Source organism: Odontesthes bonariensis, chromosome 12, assembly GCF_027942865.1.
Source record: "Odontesthes bonariensis isolate fOdoBon6 chromosome 12, fOdoBon6.hap1, whole genome shotgun sequence".
Classification (NCBI taxonomy): domain Eukaryota; kingdom Metazoa; phylum Chordata; class Actinopteri; order Atheriniformes; family Atherinopsidae; genus Odontesthes; species Odontesthes bonariensis.
Window position 1 is genome coordinate 31,238,060 of NC_134517.1, and position 26,799 is coordinate 31,264,858.

The window sequence follows — 26,799 nt, forward strand, 5'->3', positions numbered from 1 at the left end:
AAAGCTCAACCGCTAAATCGTTCCGCCTCAAAGAAGGTGGAAGAAGAGGCATTATTGCAATGTGAAACTCCACTACAACAAGAATATACATATATATGTTTGTGTTAGCATCTAAATGCACAAACAGTTGCTATCATTGTTGAGCTAACTGCAATTTATTGAAAACTAAACTGTTTACTGCCGTTGTTAAAGATTGTCAAGCTAACTGGAGTTATGTAGCATCATACATCTCATACAAGTTATGATATAAAAATTTTTTTAAAAAAATTACAAAATACTTTATTTATCCCAAACGGAAACGATATAATTACATATAGGCAACAAAACAAACAAGGCATTTAAAAAAATAAAAACGTACTTTTTGAATATGTGCAAATAATCACAGGACAATCACGTAATAACAAATGCAAAATAATCACATATCAGCAAAAATAATCACATATAAATACATACAGAAGCTCATAAATATTGCATTTATTTTCAACTGCTTTTTAACTTTTCATATATTAGCTCTTCTCCTTTCTCTTCCACTTTTTCTTGTTCATCTTATCAATAATATTATTGCATGTTATATAAATAATCAATAGCTGTAGATGATCTACACTTTCCAGAAAAGCAGTAAAATAAGTTACATGAAAATGTATATGTATATATTTTGAATGGTTAACCATTGATTGGAACAGCGAGTATTTCCACTTAAAGAAGATCATGTTTTATCAGCATTTCAAAGAGTTTTCAAACTCTTTCCAATTTATGGAATTAATCATGCTGAAATTTAATCTACACCTATTTCCAAAAGGAAATGTTTGTTTTAGAAATATTCAGACAGATAGCAGAGTTCTGTTTTTATGCTTTTGCCTAAAAAATAGATTTTTTTCGTTGTGTTAATTTAAGATATGTTGTAATAATTTAAATATCTTAAAAAGCTTGAACTTACACTATTTAATATATTCAACTGAATAAATTATTTTCATTATTGTTGTCCTATGTTTATTTATTAAAAAACAGAACACAAAAAATATATTTTTTTCTGTAATGTACTGAGTTTGGCTGCGACAAAAATGATGACACATAAAACATATTTACATGGTACAAGAAAATAACAAATGATCGCATTAGTCCGCCCAGATCTGAACTTTAAAAATTAATGTAAATAATGTTAGCTCTTCCAAAATCATACGAAATCAAACTTCTTCAAACTAAGATAGTGTAATTAGGGTTAGAATCTAAACGTATAACTGCAGCGTCAACTGACAAAATCACCATTCAAGTGGCTTAAAGACAACATATGTGCAGTAAATTCGGCTAAACTCACATTTATGGTGGTCTCCAACAGAGAAAGTTATAGGCTGGAGAATATATTTTTCTCACAGTTCATCAGTTGGAAATCTGCAACTTTGGACATAACCTGTAATAGCTCATGATTACCAATAGACTGCAGTGTTTTAGCAATAACAGCGCAATTTAGAAGGAAGCCTTAGTGACGTAACTTCCTGTCATGCGCAGAAACTTTGAGAGGGAACTAAACATGGCGACGGCGACAGAGAAATCAACGAAGGAACGGTTACTGTCTGTGTTGGATGATCTGGAGGTTTTATCCAGGTGAAGTTAAACTCCTTGCGTTTATTTTTCGGTGTCGCTAACTTTTGCTTTATACTGATGCAGTTTTCCATTGAGGAGTTCAGGCAACTTGTTGAAACGAGCAACCCCGATTTGAGTCACACAGCCCAGTCAAAGAGCCAACCAGTAGTTTGACTGAAACAAAACTAACCGTCGCACTGATTTAAGTTTGTTCTAAAACCCTTGAATCGACCTTATCATAACTTGCACGTGACTAACGTGGCAAATGAGACTTATGTGTGAACAAGCGGACCCGCAGCTCCTCTTACTGTTGTCTTAGCTAACATTAGCCTGTATATTTATTCTGGTTTTATGTGTGATTGTGTTTCAGGGAGCTGATAGAGATGTTAGCTCTGACCAGAAGTCAAAAACTACCCCTGCCAGGAGAGGACACGCAGGTAACATATAACACAGACATAAAAAAGAACATTTGTAACAGTGACTGTTCAGACAAGGCATTAGAAGTTTTAACTCAAATCATTGAATGAGTCTACGCTCACACTTTCACAGAGAAATAGTGTAATATGCATAAATGTAATATTAGTAAATTACAAAGAGTGAAAAAGAGTTTGAAACCTATAAGCTCTGCTCGGGTGCTTGTTGCCCATAAACATCCCAGAGGTTTGACTTAAAGTTTTCTTCTCTGTTCATATACAATAACCATTAAAATCCATTATACAAATTTGCTTATTAGATTAGTTTTTGAGGCCAAGGTATTAGTATTGGAGCAAAGCTGGCTGGAGGAGGGTAACATCTGCTTATTTTATATTCTCTCAAAATACAATGAATCAGTAACAGTGAACTGAAATTTCTTCTGTCAGGGTGCACACCAGAGGGGTGTGCTATGAAGTGCCATTAGTAGTGTGTTTGGCCTTGTTTAGTCTTCAATGGCTCTCTTACAACCTGGTTAGATCACTGATTAGAATTATTGTTTTAATTTATCAATGAATAATAACAATATCTTCCATTAATCTTTCAACCTATGTTGGACCTGCTTGATTATAGCCTGAAATCTGAATCATGATCCATGTGGTCACTGTTAGGTTCATGATTTTTTTTAAATTTATTGCTTGGTGCACATTACTTTATTGTTCTTTAAATATATATTTATCTCTATAGTATATGTAGTTAACAGCAAGTATGCGTTCAGCCTTACGTTGAACTACACTGGCCTACATAAAAGGTACATAAAAGGTGTTTGTTGTCTGGAGATTCTATTTGCTCATTTCTCCTGTTGATTCGTATACAACGTGTTTTTTTTCTTTCCCAGGTGCTGGAGCTGCTTGTGCAGAGGGACAAGGAGTTCCAAGAGCTAATGGAGGTGGCCCAGCAGCAGGGGAAGGTTCACGAGGAGATGCAGCTGCTGGAGAAGGAGGTGGAGAAGAGGGACAGCGACATCCAGCAGCTACAGAAACAGCTGAAGGAGGCTGAACACATCCTGGTCAGTTGGAGTTGTGTGTTTACATTAATTTCTTCTGGTTTTCTTGATGTTAATCACATTGTGACATTGTAATAATGACTGTTGATGACAAAAAAATAAATAAACAACATGACAAGTAAGCATGAAACAACGTAAGATAAACAGAGAACAGCTATAAAAGCCAATTCTTGTCGAAGATGATTGTGTCCTGTGTTTTTAATTACCGGACAAACGCTGAAACCAGAGTATATTTCATCCACAAAACTGAAGGTTCTCTTAATGTTTCTGACCCTTTTTTTTTTTTTTCTTCCAAGGCCACTGCTGTTTACCAGGCAAAAGAGAAACTCAAATCCATCGACAAAGCCAGAAAAGGTGAGCAAACGCACCTTTCTGACACACTAATGAAATGTAAAGTTGTTTAAACTGTTTTTCTCTGGTTGCTTTTTATAAACTGTTCCGTTGCTGTTTGCAGGAAGCATCTCATCTGAGGAAATCATCAAGTATGCTCACAGAATCAGTGCCAGTAACGCTGTGTGCGCTCCGCTCAACTGGGTGCCAGGTATGAAGCCGAGCCACTGCGGCAGCAGCTGGTTGACTGTAGCGGTCATGTTTTACTTCACTAACCTTTCCCAAAATGTCGATCTCAGGCGATCCTCGCAGACCTTATCCTACTGACCTGGAAATGCGGAGTGGGATGCTGGGTCACATGGCCAACTTGCCGACCAACGGCGTGAACGGACATCTGCCAGGTGACGCTCTGGCTGCTGGAAGGTTACCAGGTGAGCCCAACTGGAAGTCAAAGACTGGAGAACCCAAATTTTTACCAAAAAGATTTTACTTACAATCAGAAAGGTTGAGAAAGTGCCACCACAATATATCGGTATGAAAAAATGTTTAAGGATACACAAAGTCCACATTTCTATGAACACAGAAACAGATTTTCTTGTTTGTAATGTTCATACTGATAAATCAGATGATATTTCTTGTTGCTTTAATCTACTTCCATCCACAGAAGAGCTTGTTTCTGTGCATACTTTTGTTCACATGGTGTACATCAATGCATGTAAATTTGGAAAAGCTGTATTTTTAGGTGTAAAATGTTGTGTTTTGTCTTAAGAAAGAAAACTGAAACAATGAAGAAGACGCTCTAATGTCATATTGATTATGGTGCACACGATTCAGCCTGATTAAGAACTTATATTACAAATGAACAGAGGGAAATTACCCTAAATACAGTCGCCAGAGTCCAGGAAAAGTCCCCCCTGGAGTTGATGCATCACGTTTCAAGTCAAATCATCAAATCAAATTTATTTGTATAGCACATTTCATGTACAAACAATTCAAAGTGCTTTACATAAAATAAAAGCATTGCAGCGGGGAGTGGAAGAAGCATTAAAAATACATAAAAGAATATAAAGAGAAACAAATAAAATCATTTAAATGAATTTAAAAACAAGCAACAGTCTAGATAAGTTAAAAGATACCGTTTCGTACAATAACCCTTTTCTGTCCGGCTCCCTCAGATATCCTGACGCCTCACTACCCCTGGCAGTCCTCGGACGTCTCGGTGGGGATGCTGCCTCCTCACCACGGCAACGACTTTGGCCTGGAACCCCCGGGTCACAACAAGGAGAATGAGGACGACGTGGAGGCCATGTCGACAGATTCCTCCAGCAGCAGCAGCGACTCAGACTGAAAGATGAGGGCTAAGAGTGTGTGTGTGTGTGTGTGTGTGTGTGTGTGTGTGTGTGTGTGTGTGTGTGTGTGTGTGTGTGTGTGTGTGTGTGTGTGTGTGTGTGTGTGTGTGTGTGTGTGTGTGTGTGTGTGTGTGTGTGTGTGTGTGTGTGTCTGTGTGTGTCTTTGAGAGGTCACTGTTGAACAACATCTGAGCCCACATCGTCACCTTTGGTCAACTAAAATGTGGCCTGATCTGGGTATAATTCATTGGTAGGCCTAGTTACTCCAAAGGACAATTCTTCAGTTTTTGTATCACGTGGGCCTTTTACTCAAATTTAACATTACAGCCATGAAGAAACTTTAGCTTGTTGTGCTGAGATGGTTTTCTTCCCATCAGTCATAAAAGAGCACGAGTTGCTGGGTATGATTATCCTGGTTTTAGTCACTGCCACTGATAAGTAAAAGGTTTACATTAACACCTAAACCTGACCGTTCCCCTTAAACATCTTAAACAGACTTCTTCCACTGCTGTGAAGCCAGAATCCACCTGCATCAGTAATTATAGAGACAGCGTCAACTGTCATGAAACAAAATTAAATTCCGTTTAAGATTGAAAGTGAAATGCACTATACGCCTACAGTTGTCTGCTTTTTGATTTAAATTAGATAAAATGGCTGCTCTTGAAATGTTAAAGAATGAAATTGTTGTTTGTAATTTTATATTTCTCTGATAGATATATATGAAAGATGATAAAATATATTTATCTATCACCAGATATTGGAAACAGATAGACAAAACAACAACTTTATTCATTGACAGAGCAAATTGGTTGAGATAAAGACCATCATTGGAGATAATTCTTGGAGAAATAACAAAACATTAAACTAGATATGAATATGCCCCACTGAAAGCCTGATAAGTGATGCATAGTGTTTCTTCAGTCTATGTACATATGCATTAATGTAGACCTGTAGGATTAATGCACACAGTATATTTGTAGAAATACAACAAATAATCTATTGACAGGAAACATGACACAAACTACCAACACAGCTTTTAAAGTTACTTATTGAGAAAGAAAAAGTTGAATTTGTCCAAAATTCAGCATCTCAATTGAGAAAACTCTCCCATGTCTGTAGTTCTCAAAAGTGTGTTATGTTACACATTTTAACAGATTTCATTGAGCTTTTAGTTTATGTATTATTAAGATACTGAACTCTAAAAGCGGGGTTTTGAAATCTTAAAAAGTTGATAACTGGGGTGTCATCATGTCAACAAAAACAAACTCTAATTTAAATGGTAAAATACACACTCGACTATTATTGAGCTGGTAAACATCAATGTGTCAGCTGATGTCTTTAGTTCATATTGTCTTATTATAAGTGGCATCGGGAACTTTAATTCTGAGCCATAAAATAGCAGCATTTCATTTTCCTTCTGAACTCCTGCAGAGTTTAATTTTGGCTGCGAAAACAGCATAAACTGAAGGGATTTCTCAGTGACTGTCATCAGACTGAAGATTGTTGTATTGTCTCAGTCGCACTTGTGTCTGTGTTTTGAATATGAAACTGGCACACGAATGGTTAGTTTGTGAATCTCATTCGTTTTGTTGATCACTCACTGAAAGAAACTATCAGAAGACTGAAAATGTCAACCGTCCTGAGGATGCAGGAGCTGGCAGTAGCTTAAAATTTACAGCACAGACAAGTCAGCGGTATTGATTATTGATTAAATTTTCCAAAAACCATTTAAATTACCACCGATTCTTTGCTCGGATACAGTCTGAACATCCATTGTGCAAGTGAGAAGTACTAAAGATGATATTCTCTCTTTGTAGACTTTAACGTAAAGCCAAAATAACACCAAATATTTGCTCTCTGGTGACCCATGTTTGAAATTGTGTGTGTGTGAGATATGATGAGACGCAGTCCAGTGTGAGTGGTTGTTAAACTATATGGTCAAACACCATGTAAATAAGCTTGTACATACTTAATCTTGTAAATAAATACTTTTTGAATAGAATGGTGACTAGAATTTTCTTTTTAATGGATTTTCTTTTTACATAGTCAACAAGTTTAAAGGTTCTGGTGTTGATTTCAGAAGCACAGATACAGCAGTTGATCATCATCATACTGGCACATTATCTGGTGGTCAAGGTTTTTAAGGAAAACTTTTTCTCTTATCTCCTTTTTGATTTCTAGTGGTGCAAGATGTCATGTCATATCTTAACAAAAATGCTCCATCACATTGGAATTCAAGCATGTTTTCTGAGCTAAATATTAAGAACCGTGCATAACATTTTATTGGAGCAATATTCCCATTTGACTCCAGTTCACACAACATTCATGTGAGTAGATACTAATAAAGGTTATAGGGTTGTAAACTTTTACACGAATGAAAAATTCACCAAATATCTCAACGAGAGAAACCTTCAGATGGATTTATTTTGATCTTGCTTATATACATATCTGTCCTGCACGGTAAAAGATTGTTTTTTTTAATTTAGTGTAGCTTGTAGTTGATATCGAGTACCATAGATGTTTTTTTTTTTTTTCGTCTAACTTGAATTAGAGCAAAACAATTTGTCCACCTACAAAATATAAACGCAAACATTAATTCAGAAGTGTTTGGACACTTCAAATCTTATTAATTTGGGTTAAAGGTCAGAATGAGGCTTTATTTACCATGTGTACAGGTCCTGTCAGTGGTGCATTCAAAAGCTCTTTGTAAACGAAGTTTACCTCAAAAAGGTTTCATACTTTGGTGAAAAAATAAACTTTAAATATATTCTAACTAATCAGTATGTTCTTCACATAAAATTTAAATCATGTAAACAAGCTATATTGAATTTCTATACTGTGAATAAGATAGAAAGATGTGTTTCTAAGGCATTCCTAGTTATAATTTATATGCCAAGAATCGTTATTTTTTCTTTTAAACGAGCCATTTGGTAAGGGGCATGAGGTTCACTTTGTAAACTTCAACTCTTAATTACTTGACTATATTTCATCCTTGTACAATTTGCTAGATTTCTTTGCATTTACTTTACCATGGTTATAGAGTTTCCCATAGCTTTAAATGTTACACAGGGGAAGCCGAATTTCAAGCTCGCTACGCATGCGCGGACGTTTCTCCTCCTCTGTATAGGGAGACATGGCGACGTCCCTGATCTGCGGCTGTTTGACGGCTAGCCTGAAAACTTCAGGGGCCAGGAACACTATTGGTGCTGCTTCCAAGGTGAGTCTGTGCCTAATTTTAAGCAAAGTTATTTGGCTTTTGGAGTAGGGGCTTGGTATGACGCTGCACCTACCCTGAAGACCACAGTTTCCCCAAAAGCGGACAGGGTCAAATTTGACATTAGCTCAACTTCATTGAGTTTCCGTTGGTTTGGCTAACATGCTAACTAGCGAGGAACTGGTATTAGCGTGACGGGCTGTCACCACAGCAACATCATGAGCAGTTATATTCGGAATCAGTTAATCCTCTGTTCATCCCGTTGCAGACTAATTTGGGCTGTTATTAACGGTACTTTTGTATTAGAATACGCTCAATGAAGTTCAGTGACCTCCACTAGCAGTAGCTATCCCAGCGGCTCTGCGCCATCGCATCTGTCCAGCAGAGTCCTCTTGGAAAGTTATCAGGACAAATCCGCTCAGCCTCTTTTAGAATAAACAGCTTTCACTGCATACACAAGCAGTGGCGAGGGCTGGAGCCTATCCCAGCTGCCGTCGGGCTACTCCCCGGAAGGGTCGCCACTCCATCACAGGGCTTCAATCACGTTTATTCAAATATTACCGCTCATATTCTTATTTATGACACAGAGTACAGGTTAACAATTTCCATTCTGTAAGTCTGCATTTGGACCCTGCTCTATATTAGATCTTAAAAAAATGAATAATTTGAGCTTTCTTTAATGTACCATGTGCTCATATAAGCTTATTAATACCACGTAAGTCCATAAATGTTTGTTTCTTTTTCCCATAAAACATAGGATTGCCCTTAGTTTGTACATCATTAGTATGTAAAGGCTGCTCAATATGCTGAAAACAACTACAAGTCATTGAGCCAGTTCATAAATGCGAATCATGAAGCCTTTATTTATTTTTGCTATAATATATGATCACCAAAATAAAGATGGCAATAAACACAAACATGTTTGGAAACTAAGCCAGAGGTCCTGCGATGCAACACAATGTCTCATCTCCTCATCTGATTCATTGCCAGCTAAGTGGTGCCAAAATGAAGAGGAATCAGGGTGTTAAAGACACCCCGTGACACCTATGTTGCATTCAAGAAAATACCAATTAGTTAGCCTATAAATGTGTTTTTATGTGTAATAATCTTAGTCTTTCTGCCCTTTTGATTTATATATTCCTCATTTTTAGACAAGACTATTTAAAACCAGAGCATTTGTAGCCTTCAAAGTACATTAGAGGGATGCCACATACTTATGGTGAAACAAAAGTTTACTCACTTTCTTTTTTACCATAATAAGTGCCTTTAAAACTCTGATACTGAACCCTCATTGAGCCCTTTGCCGAACAAGCTCTGTATTTATGTGTGAAGCACAGAAACACATGGACAACTCCTTGTGGCACCAGTGGATCTCCATTCAGTTCGGTGCTGGCGAGGTCTGGTTTGTTCTAGAGTTTAAGATGGCAGCTGATATTTTTGATTAATCTGATGATCTGTTTTGTAATTATTGGGATAATTGAATAAAATCTTCAAATCACTCATTTTGTGTTCCAGAACCTCAAGAGAAGCTAATCTTCTGTTGAGTTGCTGATATATCTGGGAGCTGTAATTATCAGCACAACCTTTGTCTTTGCACACCAGCATCACTTCTCTTTGAGATTTTCCCAGATTGCGTTTCTTCCTTTTTTTTTTTTCTGCTTCTGTCGAGGAAGTCTGTATATCTATATTCGATGTTCTGCTGACTGATCCTGAGAACCTCTTTGTTTCATATCCTCACTCAGGCTTAAAGTGTAGCTCGTGTTTTGTGCACGTCGCCATCTGTTGCTCAGTTATTGAGTTTTTGTCTAATAACTAAATTGACATTTAATCTAATTAGATGATGACATTTGCATGCAACACAGAGACTCTTTGTTCATTAATATGTTGATGCAGTAAGGACGAGAACAATACAGTAATTTCTTTGTTCTTGGTCAAAATACATTACTTCACGATAACTGTAAATGAGTTAAAGGACCTGACCATATTCTAAGACTTGTTTTAAGAAGGACCATTTCATAAAGCTCACTCTGCGCATTTTAATTACATATTGGACATTCATTGGCTTTGTTTTCTCCTCCAGGTTCTCGGTGGTTCCATTGGTTTGTTTGGAGGTCATGTGTCCCAGCCTCAGCCCCCCCACCTGCAGCAGCAGCGGAGGAACCTCTCCCTGCACGAATACATGAGCATTGGCCTGCTCAAAGAGGCCGGTATCTCTGTGCCGGACGGCTTGGTGGCCAGCTCCCCAGAGGAGGCCTACACTGTTGCCAAGCAGATCGGTAAGCAGCCCTGAGCCCCAACAAAGCAGCATTTTCACATGTGTTCATAAAAGTGTTTCTTGTTAACCACCCTACAACAAAAAGTATCCCAAAAAAAAAAAATGTTTTTGTTGTAGTTGCTCCTTATTTTGCAACCAAATAAAAGATGTTATGGGTGTAGATTTTCTACTTTTCTGATTCACCTCACACTGAATTAAATCTTGTTCTGCTCTGTCAGATGTCACCTTCAGCTCTGGTAAACAGATAAGTTGTGATTTTCCACCATGACAGCAATGATTGCCAGATGTTGGTTAAGCCAAAATGAAATACTCTCAACAACTGCTGAATGTTTTACTAAAGATGTTGTTGAAGAAATTCAGTCCCCCCTTTCTAAGTAATTCTAGTTGTTGCATTGTGGTTTGAGTAAATATTTATTTAAAAAAACAGTTCAAGACAACTTTCTCATAAACTATCTTGAATTTTAAAAAAAAGTCAGTTTGAACACCTCAACAAACAAAGCAAAATCTCTCTTACTTGAGCAACAAATAATGCACGGTGACACCTGACAACTTCAGTGCTTTTTGTTCTAGTTGTTCAGCAACCTTTTGTGCTTTGTTTTTTTTTAGTCTTGAACTTAAAGTTCGTTGTACAGAGACACACTGTTTTCTCATGAAATGAAATTGTTCTTTACACTTAGATGTTGATATTTTAACTTTATCATTCAGCCTTGCACTCAAACACATTTCAGAACATGCAACAACGGCCTTGAGCTTCAGTAAATTACACTCATGTGACAGAGATGTCTGTTGCTGACCCATTTTGGTTGCCTTTGAAGACCCTCTCTGACATCTTATGACCTGTGTGTGTTGTCGGGTTGCTTGTACGTTGTAGAAAGACCCGCCGACACACTCAGGAATACTCAGTCCAAATATAGCCTCCTGCTGCTTCAGTGGTGTCAGTTGACACTCTGTGCTTGTTGCACACCCTGTTTTATTATTCATTTTTCATCTAGCCATTAAAAGGTTTCCTCTGTGGACATTTCTTGAGGCAGAGCATGTAGTGACAAACAGGAAATTCTCACATTTTTCATTGTTTTTAAAGAATAGCAGACAAAAAAAAGACTGAAACTACCCAAATAATCATTAGTTTAATAAGTCAAATCCTACTCCGTTTTGGCAGGTTTAATAATCTGTGTTTGGTTGGCAGGACATGAGTTGGGCAGCAGTGTCGTCTTATCATAGTTTCCTGTGTTATGTCACTTCCACTGTAAATATCATAGTGCCTCACTGATTAACTGATGTGTTTGTTTTAGATTCAAAGGACCTGGTGGTGAAAGCTCAGGTTCTGGCCGGCGGAAGAGGGAAGGGGACGTTTGAGGGCGGACTGAAGGGAGGAGTGAAGATCGTCTACTCGTAAGTCATCCAGCCTCGACAAATAGTTCTTCTTTTTATCCACACGCTTAAAGTTCTGATCCTAAATATTCAGTCCTGGTTGATTTGAACGTGCCTTCGGTTACCATGGTAACATACATTATTGATACCACAGGTCGTAGTGTCCAATGTCCCATCACCTGCTGTATGTTCATCCGAACAGACTCAGGTTGTTTTCATAAATAAGTAATAAGTAAACATATGATATGTTGTTGCTGCGTGTGAGATTGAGTGGGAAAAAATACTAAAATACGTATACTAATATGTAGCCTAACACTGTTTATACTAAGAAGGGCTGTGTGAATGGCTTAATGTGGTTTTTATTTTAAAAGTGCTTCGAGTGGTTAATAAAACAAGAAAAGCACTAAATGAATACAATTAAGTTACCATTTGTCTTTGAAATATGCCTCTGAAATATGTTCAATAAATTCATAATTTATAATAATTTTGGGGCATGATTCCCCTTTAGTTTCTCAGGATGCATCCAACACAAGATGAAACATTTAAGTGTTAATAAAAGTGTATTTTAATGTCTTAAATGAACCAGATATACTGTTTGATGATATTTCAAAGCAAAAAATGTGCCAAATGTGATGGTTTGATGCTTTATCAATCAATGTCAAACGCAGAAGTAAATTCAATGTCTTGAGATTCTGTTGAGCAATAAAAAATAAAAATAAAATGCTATTAAACGTGTATCTGCAGATTAGTCGGTGATTAAACCAAAGTCTTTTTGTGTATTTGTTATAACACTCTGCAGTATCAAGTTGTTCAAAATCTCAAATTTAACCCCAAAAGGAACACTGTATAATTTCCTTCCTCCTCTTCGTCTTCAGGCCAGAGGAAGTCCGGGACATTTCGGCCCAGATGATTGGTCAAAAACTGTACACCAAGCAGACTGGAGAGGCGGGTCGTATCTGCAACCAGGTGTTTGTCTGCGAGCGCAGGTACCCACGAAGAGAGTACTACTTCGCCATCACTATGGAGAGGTCCTTTCAGGTGAGGAAACACACCGACACTCCCATTTACAAGCAGATTATGTGGGGGGCCGGTTGGATGACGATAAGGTAACTTTGCCAGCTGAGAGTGATTTTCTTCATGAGCTGCCAAAAATGTATTGGCTTGAAGATAAAGGCTGTCTCTATCTATCTTTTTTTTTTTTTTCTTTGAGGCTGTTACAGCTGGAGTTCTTGACAGCGAACCCATTTTGAACAGCTCCCAAGCATCTCGGAGACAGTTTGCAGATTCATAGCTTGTTTCTGCTGCTCCCAAATGACCAAAACAAATCAGTTACTGCAGGTGCAAGGCTACAAGCTGCTCGTAATGCAGCAGTCGACTGTGTACAGGGTGGCCCCGGGTCCTTAAAAAGTCTTAAAATGTCGTAAATCAATTTTCCTGAAAATAAGACCTTAAAAAGTATTAAATTGTCTTAAATTCAGATTGCATGGGTCTTAAATATTTGTGTATTTTTCTTTTTGCTCTAAAGGAACAGTATTTTGTTTTTTTAATTTATTTACTTGATTTTATAAGCATTTGTTCATGGGACTTAAAGGTAGGGTAGGAGATCCTGGATTTTGAGTCCAGCGAAGCTGCATTTTGAAAATACACAGGTAAAAAGTCCCAACCCTTTTCTTCACTTTCCCCCCGAAGGCACGCCTCTAGAGTACATGAACGAGCACGAAGGTGCACGAGCGCTGTTCTGACAGCAAGCATCGATCGTTGCCGTATTTAGTATTTAGTATTTAGTTTATGCTAACTATACGTTTAATAATGCTAGGTGCTAGCCAAGCTGGCTCTACTTTAGCTTCCTGCCAAGCTTCTGGACGCGTAATTCGTTCACGGAGCAGGGTACGCGCACAGGGGGAAGGAGGGGGAGGGAGGAGCAGATTGCAGTTTGATAGACGGCATCATAATCCAATCATTGTGAACGGTCCGTTCACAATGATTGGATACTGTTTTTCCTAGATTGTACGTTCTAGAGGCCACTAAAACTTTTCATATTTGTGTCAAAACTTTTAATTAATTGGTTGCAATGGGGGTGTGAAGAGTATTTCAAGCAATATGTAAAAAAATGTTCCAGAAAAAGATCCCCTACCCCGCCTTTAAATGTTCTGAAAATATTGTAATAAATTTAATTTAGGCATTTTTGTGATCTTTTCGCATGACACACATTTAGCCGACGTTCTTAAACTCAACCGTCATTTGTCATTTTACCATACTGTCAGTGTGTTTACTTGGTATTTCCATCGTACGTTTGGTCCTAAATTTCATTTAGAAGTGCTATTAAAAGGTCTTAAAAAGTCTTAAATTTAACTTGTTTATACCTGTATACACCCTGTGTGTAACACAAGCGCTCTGTCGTTACAAATGAGAGGGCACTTTTTATGTGTTTTATTCTCAAATATATTCAGGATTATACAATAACTTGCTTATTTTTTTTATGAAAGTCGACGTTTGGTGTGAAAATGCAGATCTCAATCTTGTGTCCAACTTGTAGTGAGTAAGCCACAAATGCGTACAACGGGGAAAAAGTCGCAGTTTTGGAAACTAAGAGGAATGAGCTTCTAAGGGCGTGAAAACGTCTGCAATTGTAGATACTTTATATATTTTTATTTAGAAAAAATGTATTTCCATACTAATTAATATGTAATGTAATTAATAATTTACATTACATACTAATAAGTACTTAAATGCACCATTATGCTTGACAGAAAGGGTGAGTGTTTTAGCTTATTTTGACCACTAGATGGCAACACTGTGTTAAAGTTAAACGGTCTGTGCAGCCGTTCCCACACACTTCACATGGTTTTTTTTACAATTTGACTGGTGTGTTGGAGAAGTACTGCCCAACTCTTTGGATTCCCTCAAGTTCCTTAAATGGATCAGTTGCATACACTTCAGGTATAGCGCAGAGGTGTCATATATTATATCTTTGCATTCTTATTTACCCGTCAACACTTTTTTAAACACTGGAGATCGTTTGGGAACTCCAACTCCATCCAGAGGAAAAGCCAAAAGAGAGAGACTTTATTGACAGGTGTTGGGAACTAAAAGCAAAGTTAAGACTCTTTCCAAAGTAGTTCTAAGTTATGAATTGGCATTGCAGAAAATGCAGTTGTGTGGAAAAACCCGCATCACTCTTTGGTATGAGCTCCCTTTGCCTGATAATCAGCAGCACTCCTCTTTGGTTAAAGTACTTTTTCAGGTATTTGGCAGAGAGGTGACGTGGGTCGTAGGTGTCCGTGTCTTCTGTCTCCCCATTAACGCCAGAGAAATTTAATTGGCTCATCAAGCTACTGCTTAAATCCGAATGTAATGATGCCTCCATCACACTATTGTGCTATGGATAAGAAGTGCAAATACAGTACCATGGGTTGATCCATCTACTGTTGGCCCAAGCCTCATCAGAAATGGTCTCCATGGAAGGGTGGCTGTCAAGAAGCCATTTCTAAGGATGGGAAACAGGGAGAAAAGGCTGAGCTATAGCAAATGACACAAGAAGTGGACTGAAAATCAGTGGCAGCAGGTCTTATGGAGGGATGAATCCTCCCCAGAGACCTTTATATTTAGAGATCATGTTTATACTCACTTGAGCAGAGCAAAGACTGAGAAACCTCCTCAGGTGGGAGTCTTATTCGATGGCATTTCGTGCTGAAACGCTTCTTTCTATGATCTCTACTCGCGAAGACTTGTGGGAAATGCAGCTGTGTCCTTGGATCTAACATTCATCACTGCTGCTATGCGCCTGTATTCTACAATCAATTCATTTCACAGCTGAAGTGATTAGTCTATTGTGAGTTGGTTGAATACTCTGAGATGGATAAAAAATATTGTATTTTGTATGTTTTTTGCTGCCAAAAATGAGATTCATCCTCTTCCAGGTTCTCTCTTTGGAAACAATACAGGGTTTGAAGTTGTTGGTCAGACTTGGTGACATCACATTTAGGTCTGGGAAGGTGCAGTCACCAACTTTAAAAATTTGATGTTTATAGACAAAACAACTAATTTGTTAGTGAAATTATCCCTTTAGAAATGTAACCACTAGTTGCAGTAACGTGGGAAAAAATGAATTTAAATCTGAGCTGATAAAATGCTTTAGAAAGAAGGACACCGTAAAATACGGGGATGCTGCTTCAGAATTGATTTAAATTACAGCGAGAAAGCTTCAGTTTACTCCAAAATAGGAGATAATTTTAGCTGTAATTATTGTAATCAGGAAGAGGCTGAGTGACTCAGAAAATCACTGACCGAAGCGGGTCAAATTAAAATAACCCACCTTCCATTGAGAAAGGAGTCCTTTTCTAAATGAGGCTTCACATATTTTGAGACAAAAAACAGTCCATTAACTCTTGATTGTTTTACTCACCATCACTCCTACTTGTGTCCCACAGGGCCCAGTCCTGATTGGCAGCTCGCAGGGGGGCGTAAACATCGAAGACGTTGCGGCAGAAAATCCAGACGCCATTGTCAAAGAGCCCATCGATATTGTGGAGGGCATTAAGATGGAGCAGGCTGTCAAGGTAAAATCAATAGTTGGCGTCATAAGTCACAAAGGCAAACCGGGGATGTTCCACATTGTGTGCTTTGGGCTGTTGGAGAAATTCAAGAAGAGAAGAAGAATGCGTTTTGTGTGTGTTCTTACTACAGTTAGCTCTACAATGTCTAAATCCCAAAGACTCTGTTTTCTAAACAAGCGAGAGGCCCAATCTGTTCCTAAAGTTGTTGATCTTTTGTTAGAATCTAAAGAAGTTGTTTTCATGTCGCTGAGGTTTCATGATTTTGTCCTGGTGCCTAATATCATCGCACCAGCGTATCCAAATATTAGAGCATGTTCACTGAAAGGTTGTGTGTTTCATGAGTTAACCAGTCCTGTGGGCAGCGTATCCTGACCTTTACTGCTTCTCAGGTCTTCTTGATTTGTACTTTTCACACTTTTTCCTCTCTCTCTGTTTTGACGTGATGTCTTTTGAACAGAAAGTCACAATCACAGAAAACAAAAGCCATGCAGAAACTGTGAAAATGAAGCAGGCAGGAAATGTCACAGTTTTAGTTTGCTTTCCCCCCCCTTTTTTTTTTTTGTCAATGCACTTATTCCTTTCTACCACCTTTTGTCTCTGAAAGTTGGAACATAATTTTGCAGCACATCTCTTTGTCTCTGATTATTGAACAAGCTGTGTTTTTATAGAAATATGTAGTCAGAGACTGAAGATGTTGATTGTGGAGGTTTCTGAGTGGTTGGAGCTCCACTGATATTCTTTCACTGCAGAGGCTGAGATTCTGTTTAAAAGTCGTGAGTTTAAAAACACAATTATGTAAGATGATTGCATCTGATTACAGTATCACAGATGTTTTGAAGAGTTTGTTCTGCATTTTATTGATGATAAATAGCAACCAGACTCTGTACAGTGAGCCGAACAGCTGCCTGCTGTGGCTGAAGACGATGCTATGAAAGTGGTGATAAAGACCGCGCACCTCCACAGTGAATGTCAGCAGGGACTGAACTGCCCGTCTGCGGTGGAGCTGTGTCGACGTGTGACGTAATGCTTTGTGTTGCTGCAGGTCGCTGAGAAGATGGGCTTCCCCCCAGCGCTGGTGAACGAGGCGGCGGAGAACATGATCAAACTTTACAACGTGTTCATCAAGTACGACGCATCCATGGTCGAGATCAACCCGATGGTGGAGGACTCCTCTGGCATCGGTACGCACACGTGCACTCTCCTGTTTAACACAGTTCGCATCCACTTATCTTAACCTTTACTGTCACAGCTTAATGTCCAAGAACCTGGTTTTGGTCTGTTGGATATGCTGTTTGATTAAGGTGGAGATCTTCACTGTAAACGATAATTAAAGGTGGAGTGCAAAGTGGTTTAAATGTGGGGATTGTTGACTATGGAATTGGGACTGCTAGTCAAACAAAAGAAAGCGCTTTACAGATGCTCCTTGGGCTCCAGCTGTGATGGTCAGAGCTTTATGTAAAAGAAAAAGGAGTGAATAATCTTTGGGCTCAGCTGTTAAAATCAGGAACACATTAAGTAGCATTTTAACGCTACATGGACACATAATTGCATCTGATATTTTGCATTTAACCCAGCTTTTCCAAATGAGTGATGTGCAGCCGTTCTCCTCACTATTTGCTCATCTTGTGCTGATGTCCCGGGATTCGATTGTTTCTTCATCTGCGTAACCGTGTCGCCATTGTCCAGATTAGGGATGTCGAAATTTAAAAAAAGTCTTGACCGACCACTGAGCCTCATTAGTCGATTAAAGTCGGTCACCAAAAATTCTATAAGTGCCATTTATGACATCTGTGTCCTGTCGCGCGTCTTTCTCTGCCTCGTGGAACAAGTTATGCCCCCATTTTAGAATGGTTAGGCTCCCATCACACAATCAATGTTAGTTCGTGCCCTTGGTATTATACATTTTCCCCAATCATTGACCACTAGTTCTACGTGTACTTGTGGAGGAATAAGGGTTTTGGGTAGAAAAATAATTGCTGTGCCTGCGCAGACACGCACAGCCACACATTACGTGCAACGGCGCCCTTCCAGTCACTGTACTTTTAAAAGCCCACGTTACAAAGTCACACACAGAGAACGGTGCATTTGGCGGTGTTACAGGAAAGTAGGTTAACCAATGACTTAGTTAAAAAAAAAAAAAACTTACCGAATGCCAACAGCCTCTGTGGCGTAGCTAGATGCTGCATAAATCCTTTGCAATAAGTTCCTGTCGTCATGCCATTTAAGTACAGATGAATATATCACAACAAGTAGGCTAAGTTAGTCTTGTGTCTTTTGCCATTACAGTGTTACAATTATCATTATGTCGTAGTCCACACGCAGCCATATTGGCTTTATTTAGGTTAATAGTGGCGTTTTTTTTTGTTTTTTTTTAACTGCGCAGACAGGACCCGTCATGTACGGCGTACAAGTTGCAACCGGTGTAAGAGAGGACCTCTGAGGAGGGCGCTACGTGAGCTCTTCCATCGTAGGATGGCTCATGTTCACATAACATTTCTAAAGATATAGTGAGGTTTTTTTTTTTTTTTAAACCGAGGGCAGAAAAATTCTAACCAGACGACTTTGATTCGGTCAACCATCGGTCATACGGTCATCGGTTAACATCCCTAGTCCAGATAAGACTTGACCCAAATAGAAGAGACACATTTGCCATAAATGACTGATCATTTTAGTGCTGCTACTGAGGGCGTGTCACACTTATCTGCTTTGTTCTGTAGCTCGACAGTGCTAGAAGTGCAGAGTAATGTCAGGCTTAAATTCTCACCTGCTGAGATCTGTAAGCTGGTGCAGAGCGGCATGTTTGTTCACAGGCACGCGCAGCCTTTGTTAAAGGTCAGTCGTACGTTTGTCACAGACTCATTCAAGAGAATTATCCGTTCTCCTGCAGAGAAAAGGTGTCAGTCGATCAAAAATGTGGAAATGATCGGAGGATCGATTTCTGTTCGAGGTTTGTGTGTTGCTCTGTCGGAGTTATTGGCTCTGCCTAATGTACAGTGTGGAGCTCCTCAGGCAGGAATCGCACATCCTAAACACACGGTTACGATGAGGGGAGCACTGACCTTTGTGGTAAATGACAAGAACCAGTACAGTTAATGACTGTCACACTGGGAACCCTCCAAACAGCGGCGCTCTCTTTAGCCTGATGAAAAATTTGGTCCCTGAGCTGTATTATCATCTTTCAGAGGAATAAACACTCGCAACAGCCTTGAGTCGCCTGGAGACTGAACAAGACTCGATTGTAGAAGTTAGATAGAATGTCAGAGTGCCCTTGAGCAAAGCTGGTGGATACTTTTTGCTTGGGTGTTTCTTTTTGTTTCAAAACCACAGCTGCATACAATCTTCTCTTCCTGCTCATATTGTGGTTTGAAGCAAATATTCACACTAAAAGTAAAAAGAAAGGGTGAACGAACTGTAGCTGGAGGTGCAACCTGTCACCGAACATCGTTGTGTTTCTGTGTGTGATGGATTTGACTTTGGGGAACATTTTAAAAGCTGAGATTATATTTTTATCCTCTAAAATGGGATTTTTAGAGTGACTAGTTAACCCAACCTATAAAACTACCCTCCTACAACTCGTACACATCATAGTAGTAAAGATAAAGGTTGGATGGAAACCACTGATTTAATCTGAAAAAAAAAAAAAAATTTGTTTGCAACATATTTAATTTATTAAATCTTTAAAATGTAAAAAAATAATCAATAGATATTATGTAATGGAAAGTATTATTTAAAATTGGAACAAGATGTATTACTTAATATGAAAAAGAGTTTAAGGTCCGACTTATTTCCAGCCTCTGCTCTCCATCCAGCAGCAGGTGAATGCATAGAAGCTAACATGCTGTGGAGCTGTATCAGCTGAGCTTATAAACCTATGAAACCATGAAGTGACATGTAAAAGGTTTAATTTATTTCCCACTCATAACACAATCAACCCACATACTGTGTTAGGTCACACGACTAAGGTGCCTACTTCTGTTTTAGGTCTGATAATCATTTCTACCACAACTGCCTGTGCCCTGAAACATTCAAAACATAGTTTTAACTCGGTTGTCCTTGAAGTGGATTTTGAGCCGTGCTGTAATAAAGAAATCTCTCACTGGTGCATAAATAGTCGCTGCAGGTGGTCTTAGATTTGTGCCAAAATGAATCCTAATGCCAAGATGTCACATGTTTGCTGGTCAACAGTGATGTGCATGGATGCCAAGATCAACTTCGACTCCAACGCAGCGTATCGCCAGACGAAGGTGTTCGACATGCGGGACTGGAGTCAGGAGGATCCCCGGGACCGGCAGGCGGCCACGGCTGACCTCAACTACATCGGCCTGGACGGAACTATCGGTTGTCTGGGTCGGTGTCGGCACTGATTGACTTTTAAATTCTTACTCAGAGTTGAGACGGCACAAAATGAAATGTTCCCATCTCCTCACACACATTTTCTGTCCTAAAAGTCCCCATTTGCACATCTATCCGCTGAAACTGAAGTTTTACTTTTAAGCATCAGTTCTGTTGCACCTCGAGGTACCTAAATGATACTGACCAGCCTGTCTTGTCTGCAGTGAATGGAGCAGGTCTGGCCATGGCCACCATGGACATCATCAAGCTCCACGGTGGCACACCAGCCAACTTTTTGGACGTAGGGGGCGGGGCCACAGCTCACCAGGTGACCGAAGCGTTCAAACTCATCACCTCAGACAAGAAGGTAAGAGCTCAACTGATGCCTGTGCTGTCTGTTGCAGGAGCAGTTGAACCTTTTGTGAGAAATGCAGGAATTTGCGGTATCTGTGATCGCTTTAATTGAATGTTTGCTTGGCGTTGTTACTCTAACCGTGCTCGTTGGCGTCGCTCAGGTTCAGGCCATCCTGGTCAACATTTTCGGAGGCATCATGAGATGTGACGTCATTGCGCAGGGCATCATCATGGCCGTGAGAGACCTGGACCTCAAGATCCCAATCGTAGTAAGATTACAAGGTAGGAGAAATGGAAAACCAGTGTGACACACACACACACACACACACACTGTAGCAGAGAATAAGTCTCTTTGAAATACTCAAGTTTTCCATTGAACTCCTGTAAGTGTAATCAGAGCTTGACAGTTGGATTGGCACAGCGTCGGCACCGATGTGGGTGTTGTGCTGGATTGTTCTGGTGAAGAGGCCATTTGCTGATCTGTGTTCTGATCCTCATCTCTTGTCATGGGGTGTGGGTAATTATTCAAAGGAAGAGACCAACAGTAGTCTCCATTACAATTAGAGACTAAATGAGCAACTCGGACATAGTTTAGACATCTATTCAGGAATGTCTTGAGCGACTTCCTCTTGAGGTTTTCGGAGCATTTCCAACAGGTAGACATAATGAAATATCTCATCCGGCCTGTGATCACATTGGGATTCCAGTGCAGAAAATGGACCTGGGGAGAAAGATCCGATCTTGCTTGCTGCCTTGGTGATACATTAGTTTTTTTCTTGTTTTTATTACTACATATTGAACTGGACCCTTCTTATTTTTCTTCTCAGTCCGGGTGACGGCCTTCTGCATCTTCCTGTAAATACTAAGAAAGTCTGATCTATCCGGAACACACGAAAGGTGGTCTAGCTTGAACTGCACTGAAATGACGTCTTTTCACAGACAAAAGTCTGTGCTGTTTGGGCTTTCGGAGGATCGTTTCAGGAAACTTCTGGTCCAAATCAGGCTGAAAACTCTCAAAGATGAGACCTTAAACTCCAAACCTTTCCTGTGCTGGACCAACCTCAGACAACAGCCTCTCCACTCTCCTTACGTGGACGGACAGATTAACAGGCAGCCGCCAGCAAGAGGCAGCTTGTCTCTTCGTTTGATGCTTCCTGCTTCAGTGTCTGGCTCCTGGGGAAAATCCAGTGAGCTCAAGAGAGCTGCGGATTATTGTGACATTTCTGTGATATGCATATGTACTTGTCTTCTCTATATTGTCAAGAGAAGCCAACTGGTGCAGAGCGAGCCTCCTGGTCCTTTGTGTCTGCAGGTGGCGCTCCACAGAAGTGGCTCCCTCGCTCAGTTTTAGTTCCTCATCTTTATCAATTCAAAAGTGTGAAGAGTGAAATTTGAAAGCATACCGAAATGCAGCGTGCTTGTATTTGGAGCATAAACAGAGCTGACAGTTCTTAGTTTTCCCGAGGGCGACATATTCTCTTCCTGTTATCTATTTTGGCATCAAAATAGTGTCACCTCGCGTCATCTGCTGCTGAGATCTGTGCTGCACTGAAGTCTTCTTCTCTCATTTCACTTTTATTTAACCTACAAATGTGCTGCATCTCTGGCTAATTCAGTATAAATGCAACACAATTTCCTCTTTTTATATTGAATATCATTCAAGCTGCAGAGCTGTTTTGGTCACCAGGTCGTCCTGCCTGATGTTGTGTGGGATGAGAAATTCTTTCTGCATCACTGTGAAGAGAAACTGTGCAGAAACAGATATAACACAGAATCACTAGAAGAACACAGTGTTCATACATGTGTTAAATCTGTGAATTAAAAGAGGGATTGAGCACAACAGTCAGTTTAACAGTCATACTTAAAGGCTTCCCTTTAAAATCATTCATTTTTGCCTCTTGTCTTATCAGCCTAACGGGGAAAGATTTCTCTCGACTCATCCAGCTGGGGTTGGGTTGTTGAAGGTGTTAGGAGCTGAACTGTTCTCAGATAAATCAGCCTTAAAGATATTCCAAAAAGTGCGGCTCTGATAGTGTTTGGTAGCTCGTTGCAGCATCATGGAGCCACAAATGAAAACAGTCTGACTGAGACTGCCTTGTTTGGAGAGATAGTGTCCGACAGCATTTCTTGGTGGAGTGCAGTGGTTGAGAAGGAGGAGAAGGTGGATTTTCTTTTAGAGCTGTCACTCAAAAACTCATCTTTTTTTGTTTGTTTTCAGGGACGAGAGTGGACGACGCCAAAGCTCTGATTGCTGCCAGTCCACTAAAAATCCTGGCCTGCGATGACCTGGACGAGGCCGCCAAAATGGTACACACACACAAAGTTTAAGTTTTAAAACATGACGCCACTGTACGATAGAACAGTATTAACTGTGTGAGTCGGAGGGTAAATAAGTATGAAATGAGTGACTGTACCAGCAACATGTCCCACTATTTGTTGCAGCTGTAAGTGGAAGCATGCTCAAATCTGACTGGTTCAGAGGAAAGGGGTTGGGACCTGACTCAGAACAAAAGCCAAAGGAAAAGCAATTAATGTAAAATATACAGACAAATGGAATATAATCACATATCTGACATTTTGGCACATTCTTAAAACCTCATCCTGACTGAAAGCGAGCAAAACTGACGCGATACGACTACAAAATTTCCCGAGGGTGTCCTGATATGCAGCGTGACGATTTTGTCGGGAGTAATTCTATTGGTTCAGAAAGCACTCACTTGAAACACCGAGTTCTCTGGCTCCCTTCGGTTCAGATGTTTGTGGTACGGGTGTTTGGGGTCATAAACCATTGGGTGCTGTTCCACGGTAAAGATCAGCTTCTCCTCGTCCATTATTCCCTCAGTGATGCTGACCTGTTGCTCACTAGCTCGTCAACAGGAAGCAGCGTGTTAATTTCAACCAATACGAAGTGTTTAGGGGCGGGACGCCGCCGCGAAATGTCGTCCATCGCATCAATCGCTCGCGTTCAGTCAGGATGGGGTATAAGACAAATTTGTAACTTTTTGGAAGCCAAAAAAATCCCAAGAAACGAGCCACACATGAGGAAAAAATAACTGCAGCAGAAATAAAACGCAAAGTTTTCTCTGAATGTTTGCATTCGATAAAGAATCGAGTGCATACAGCAAAGACATCTCAACTTTCCTTCCAGTGTTTCATATTTACCGTTTCTCTCCTTCACATCCATTTGCCACACGTGCATTTTTTTTGCCATTTCCATTCCATCCTGAACTTCTTTTTGATGTTATTTGACCAAGCTGCTGAACATGGATGGCTGTAAGAGGGTCAGTCTGTTTTCCTTTCAAACAAAGGTTAACTCCTTCTGTCTGTTCACAGGTTGTAAAGCTTTCTGAAATTGTCTCTTTGGCAAAAGAAGCTCAAGTGGACATCACCTTCCAGCTTCCCATCTAAGAAACTCCACCCTGGTGACCCCCTCACCCTGTCCAGACGCCTCCACCTCCCATGGACAACCAGACTCCACCCATCTCACCGACAGTAGGACGGATCTCTGAGGAAGTCACATTTAGGTTGATTTTGCACTTGAGTTGATGCGCACAAACCCCCCAACCTTTAACCCCCCCCTCTCACTTCCACTTTCAGATCGTGTCAATCAGTCTGTTTACTTCTGTACTTGGTGTGAAAATGTCCTCAAACCTTGTTAAGAAACAAAAGCACAGCAACTGAAGCTTCTCTTTGTTTCTTTCCTTCAATTGAATTGAATGCAGTTCTACCCGTTAATTTAATTTCCGACAGAAGTCCCATCATTTGTGTAGATGGAAGAGTAACAGAATAAAAAACATACTTCACAAAGTTCACTTCATGCAAGAGTTTGTTGAAAAATACCAGTGAACTGTCTCAGTTTTCTCCTTGATAACAATAAGCAGCATTGATTTAAGGAGGATACTCGGACAGAAATTGCTCCAGAGAAATTGCAGTTTCTTCCCCGCAGCCCTCTGGGTTATTTCTGTCCGTCCCCCGGACAGGAGTGTTCATCAGCCAGTTCATTACTCGTCACACAGCCAGACGGTTACCTCTTCAGACTCTAAGACTTCAGGTTCACAGTCGAGTATCAGGAGATGGTTCTACATCTTAGTCTCTGATGAGTGGAGGCCTCGGCCACAGAGTTATGATTCCGCAACACTTTACTCTGAGCTTTGGATAAGCTAAGCGTTTGTTTGACATATTAGCTTTGACACCTCAGCAGTTCAATCTAATTTTAAAATCTGCTAAAAAGGAAAAGTTCTTCATTTTGAATTGAATTACCGTACAGCATTGAACAGTATATATTTATATATTTTTATGCTGTTTGTAGATTAAAAAAAAAAAACACGGCAGAAGTCACTTTGGACAGTATGAACCTGACGTCATTTTTTTGTAGCTCAAATGATTCTTGGCGGCAAAAAAAGCTTTAAAAAAATTGGATGAAAACTGTTTTCCTACGGTTTGATTTTAAGAAGGCATGTAGAAACAGGCAGATGGAAGCATACCTACTGTCAACCTCAAATATTAATGCATCTGAGGCCTGTTTTGTTAGCTGATGGGGGGGTTTAGGAAGTCACAAGTGCAGGCTGATGATCACGAGTCTCTCAAATGTTCGACCAGTTTATCCATTTCAGTCTTAAACCATCAAGGCTGCAAACCTTCAGTCAGAGTGCAAGTTAATCGGCACATAGTCAGCAGCTGCTGTAGACGTGTCGAGTCTAAATAAACAGTTTTTTTTTCTTCTTCTTCTTCTTCTTCTTCTTCTTTGGGATGTTGAAAGTTACAGGTAATAGACCGTTACTGATGGAGACACTGGAAATGCGTATTTGTGTAATTTATTCAATTGCTGTGTCACCTTCATGGAAAAGAAACGAGCGATAGCTGCCCCTGTTCACTCAGCCATCGTGCCACCGAACAGCCGCCGCTTCCTTCATGCTCACCTTCTCTGTACCTTTCAGTTCAGAATCCTGCTGAGCTCCATTCTGTCAGCCGAACTGTAAAATGGTTGTAGTTGTTCTCTCCCCCGTCCCCCTCCCACTCCTCCTCCAGCGCTCCGAACACAAGCAGACATTGTGAGTTGTACGTCATTTATTTTATCTTGTAAATAACCAAACTGATGTTCTCGTTCTGTAAGATATTCATGCTCCTCCTCAAAGAGTGCAACAAAGAAAGAAAGAAAAATAAAAGCAGAGAACACCAGCATGTCTCTGGTTTTTGTCTTGTGGTTTTCTCTTAAGAGCGTACTTTACCATCAACACTGGGGACATTGCTAATGTGGATCTTAAAAAACTTTTAAATATACGTAATTTACACCCAAAGGCATTACGGGTTTCCCTTCTTGCTTTTTTTTTTTTTTTTTTTTTTGCCGCGTTGCATCACCATATTGCCCAGGAGGGGCAAACCAAACACTAGCTCCAGATCAGGGAGGCAGTTGAATAATCAGTCACTTCAAAGGGATCCAGACTGAATGAAATGATCGAGAAGTTTCTAAGCAGCAGTCATGGTAAGAGCTCTTTGAAATCTCTAACTTCTAAGGGACCTTCAGTGCTTCCTTTATTAGAGGAGATAATTCTGTCCTTTAATTCCTTCCTGTCGCATTGATAAATATAAAGACCGATGGGTGACATTGAGCAGCCTGTGACAGAAATATGTTTCACTTTGTGTCTCCGTTTTTTTTTTTTTTTAATTATGAACCTTGATTATAAAGTATATATCTCACTATAATAATAGATATGAGAAGCCCCAATGTAATTGCAATATAAGATGGCATTAGATGAAGAATTCAAAGCTGCTTTTTTTGTGATTCTTTTTTATTTTTTTGTTAAACAGCTATGGTTTCAGTGCCTATCCATGTCACATTTGAATGTTTTCTCATTTTCCAATGTGGTCAAGGAGAAGAGCTCAGGATAAAACAATAGCCTTTGGTTTTCATCCAATCACAAGTCAGAGCTGTTGTTCCCATCTTCTTCCTTTAAAGACAA

General features: G+C 39.7%; 2 protein-coding genes across 2 annotated transcripts; both read left to right on the plus strand.

Annotated features, from left to right (window-relative positions):
* The first annotated feature begins 1,509 nt into the window (after positions 1–1,509).
* med4 (mediator complex subunit 4) lies at positions 1,510–6,739 on the plus strand. Its single transcript, XM_075478782.1, has 7 exons — positions 1,510–1,602; positions 1,952–2,018; positions 2,891–3,061; positions 3,355–3,412; positions 3,513–3,599; positions 3,688–3,819; positions 4,564–6,739. Exons 1-7 carry the CDS (start codon positions 1,529–1,531, stop codon positions 4,734–4,736), a joined length of 762 nt encoding a protein of 253 aa, XP_075334897.1. The 5' UTR covers positions 1,510–1,528; the 3' UTR covers positions 4,737–6,739.
* A 1,102-nt stretch (positions 6,740–7,841) lies between these two features.
* Positions 7,842–26,017, plus strand: sucla2 (succinate-CoA ligase ADP-forming subunit beta). Its single transcript, XM_075480109.1, has 11 exons — positions 7,842–7,954; positions 10,032–10,227; positions 11,519–11,618; positions 12,473–12,635; positions 16,028–16,156; positions 17,196–17,334; positions 20,339–20,500; positions 20,710–20,852; positions 21,001–21,121; positions 23,058–23,146; positions 24,173–26,017. The coding sequence occupies exons 1-11, from the start codon at positions 7,871–7,873 to the stop codon at positions 24,245–24,247; spliced, it is 1,401 nt and encodes a 466-aa protein (XP_075336224.1). The 5' UTR covers positions 7,842–7,870; the 3' UTR covers positions 24,248–26,017.
* The last annotated feature ends 782 nt before the right edge of the window (positions 26,018–26,799 follow it).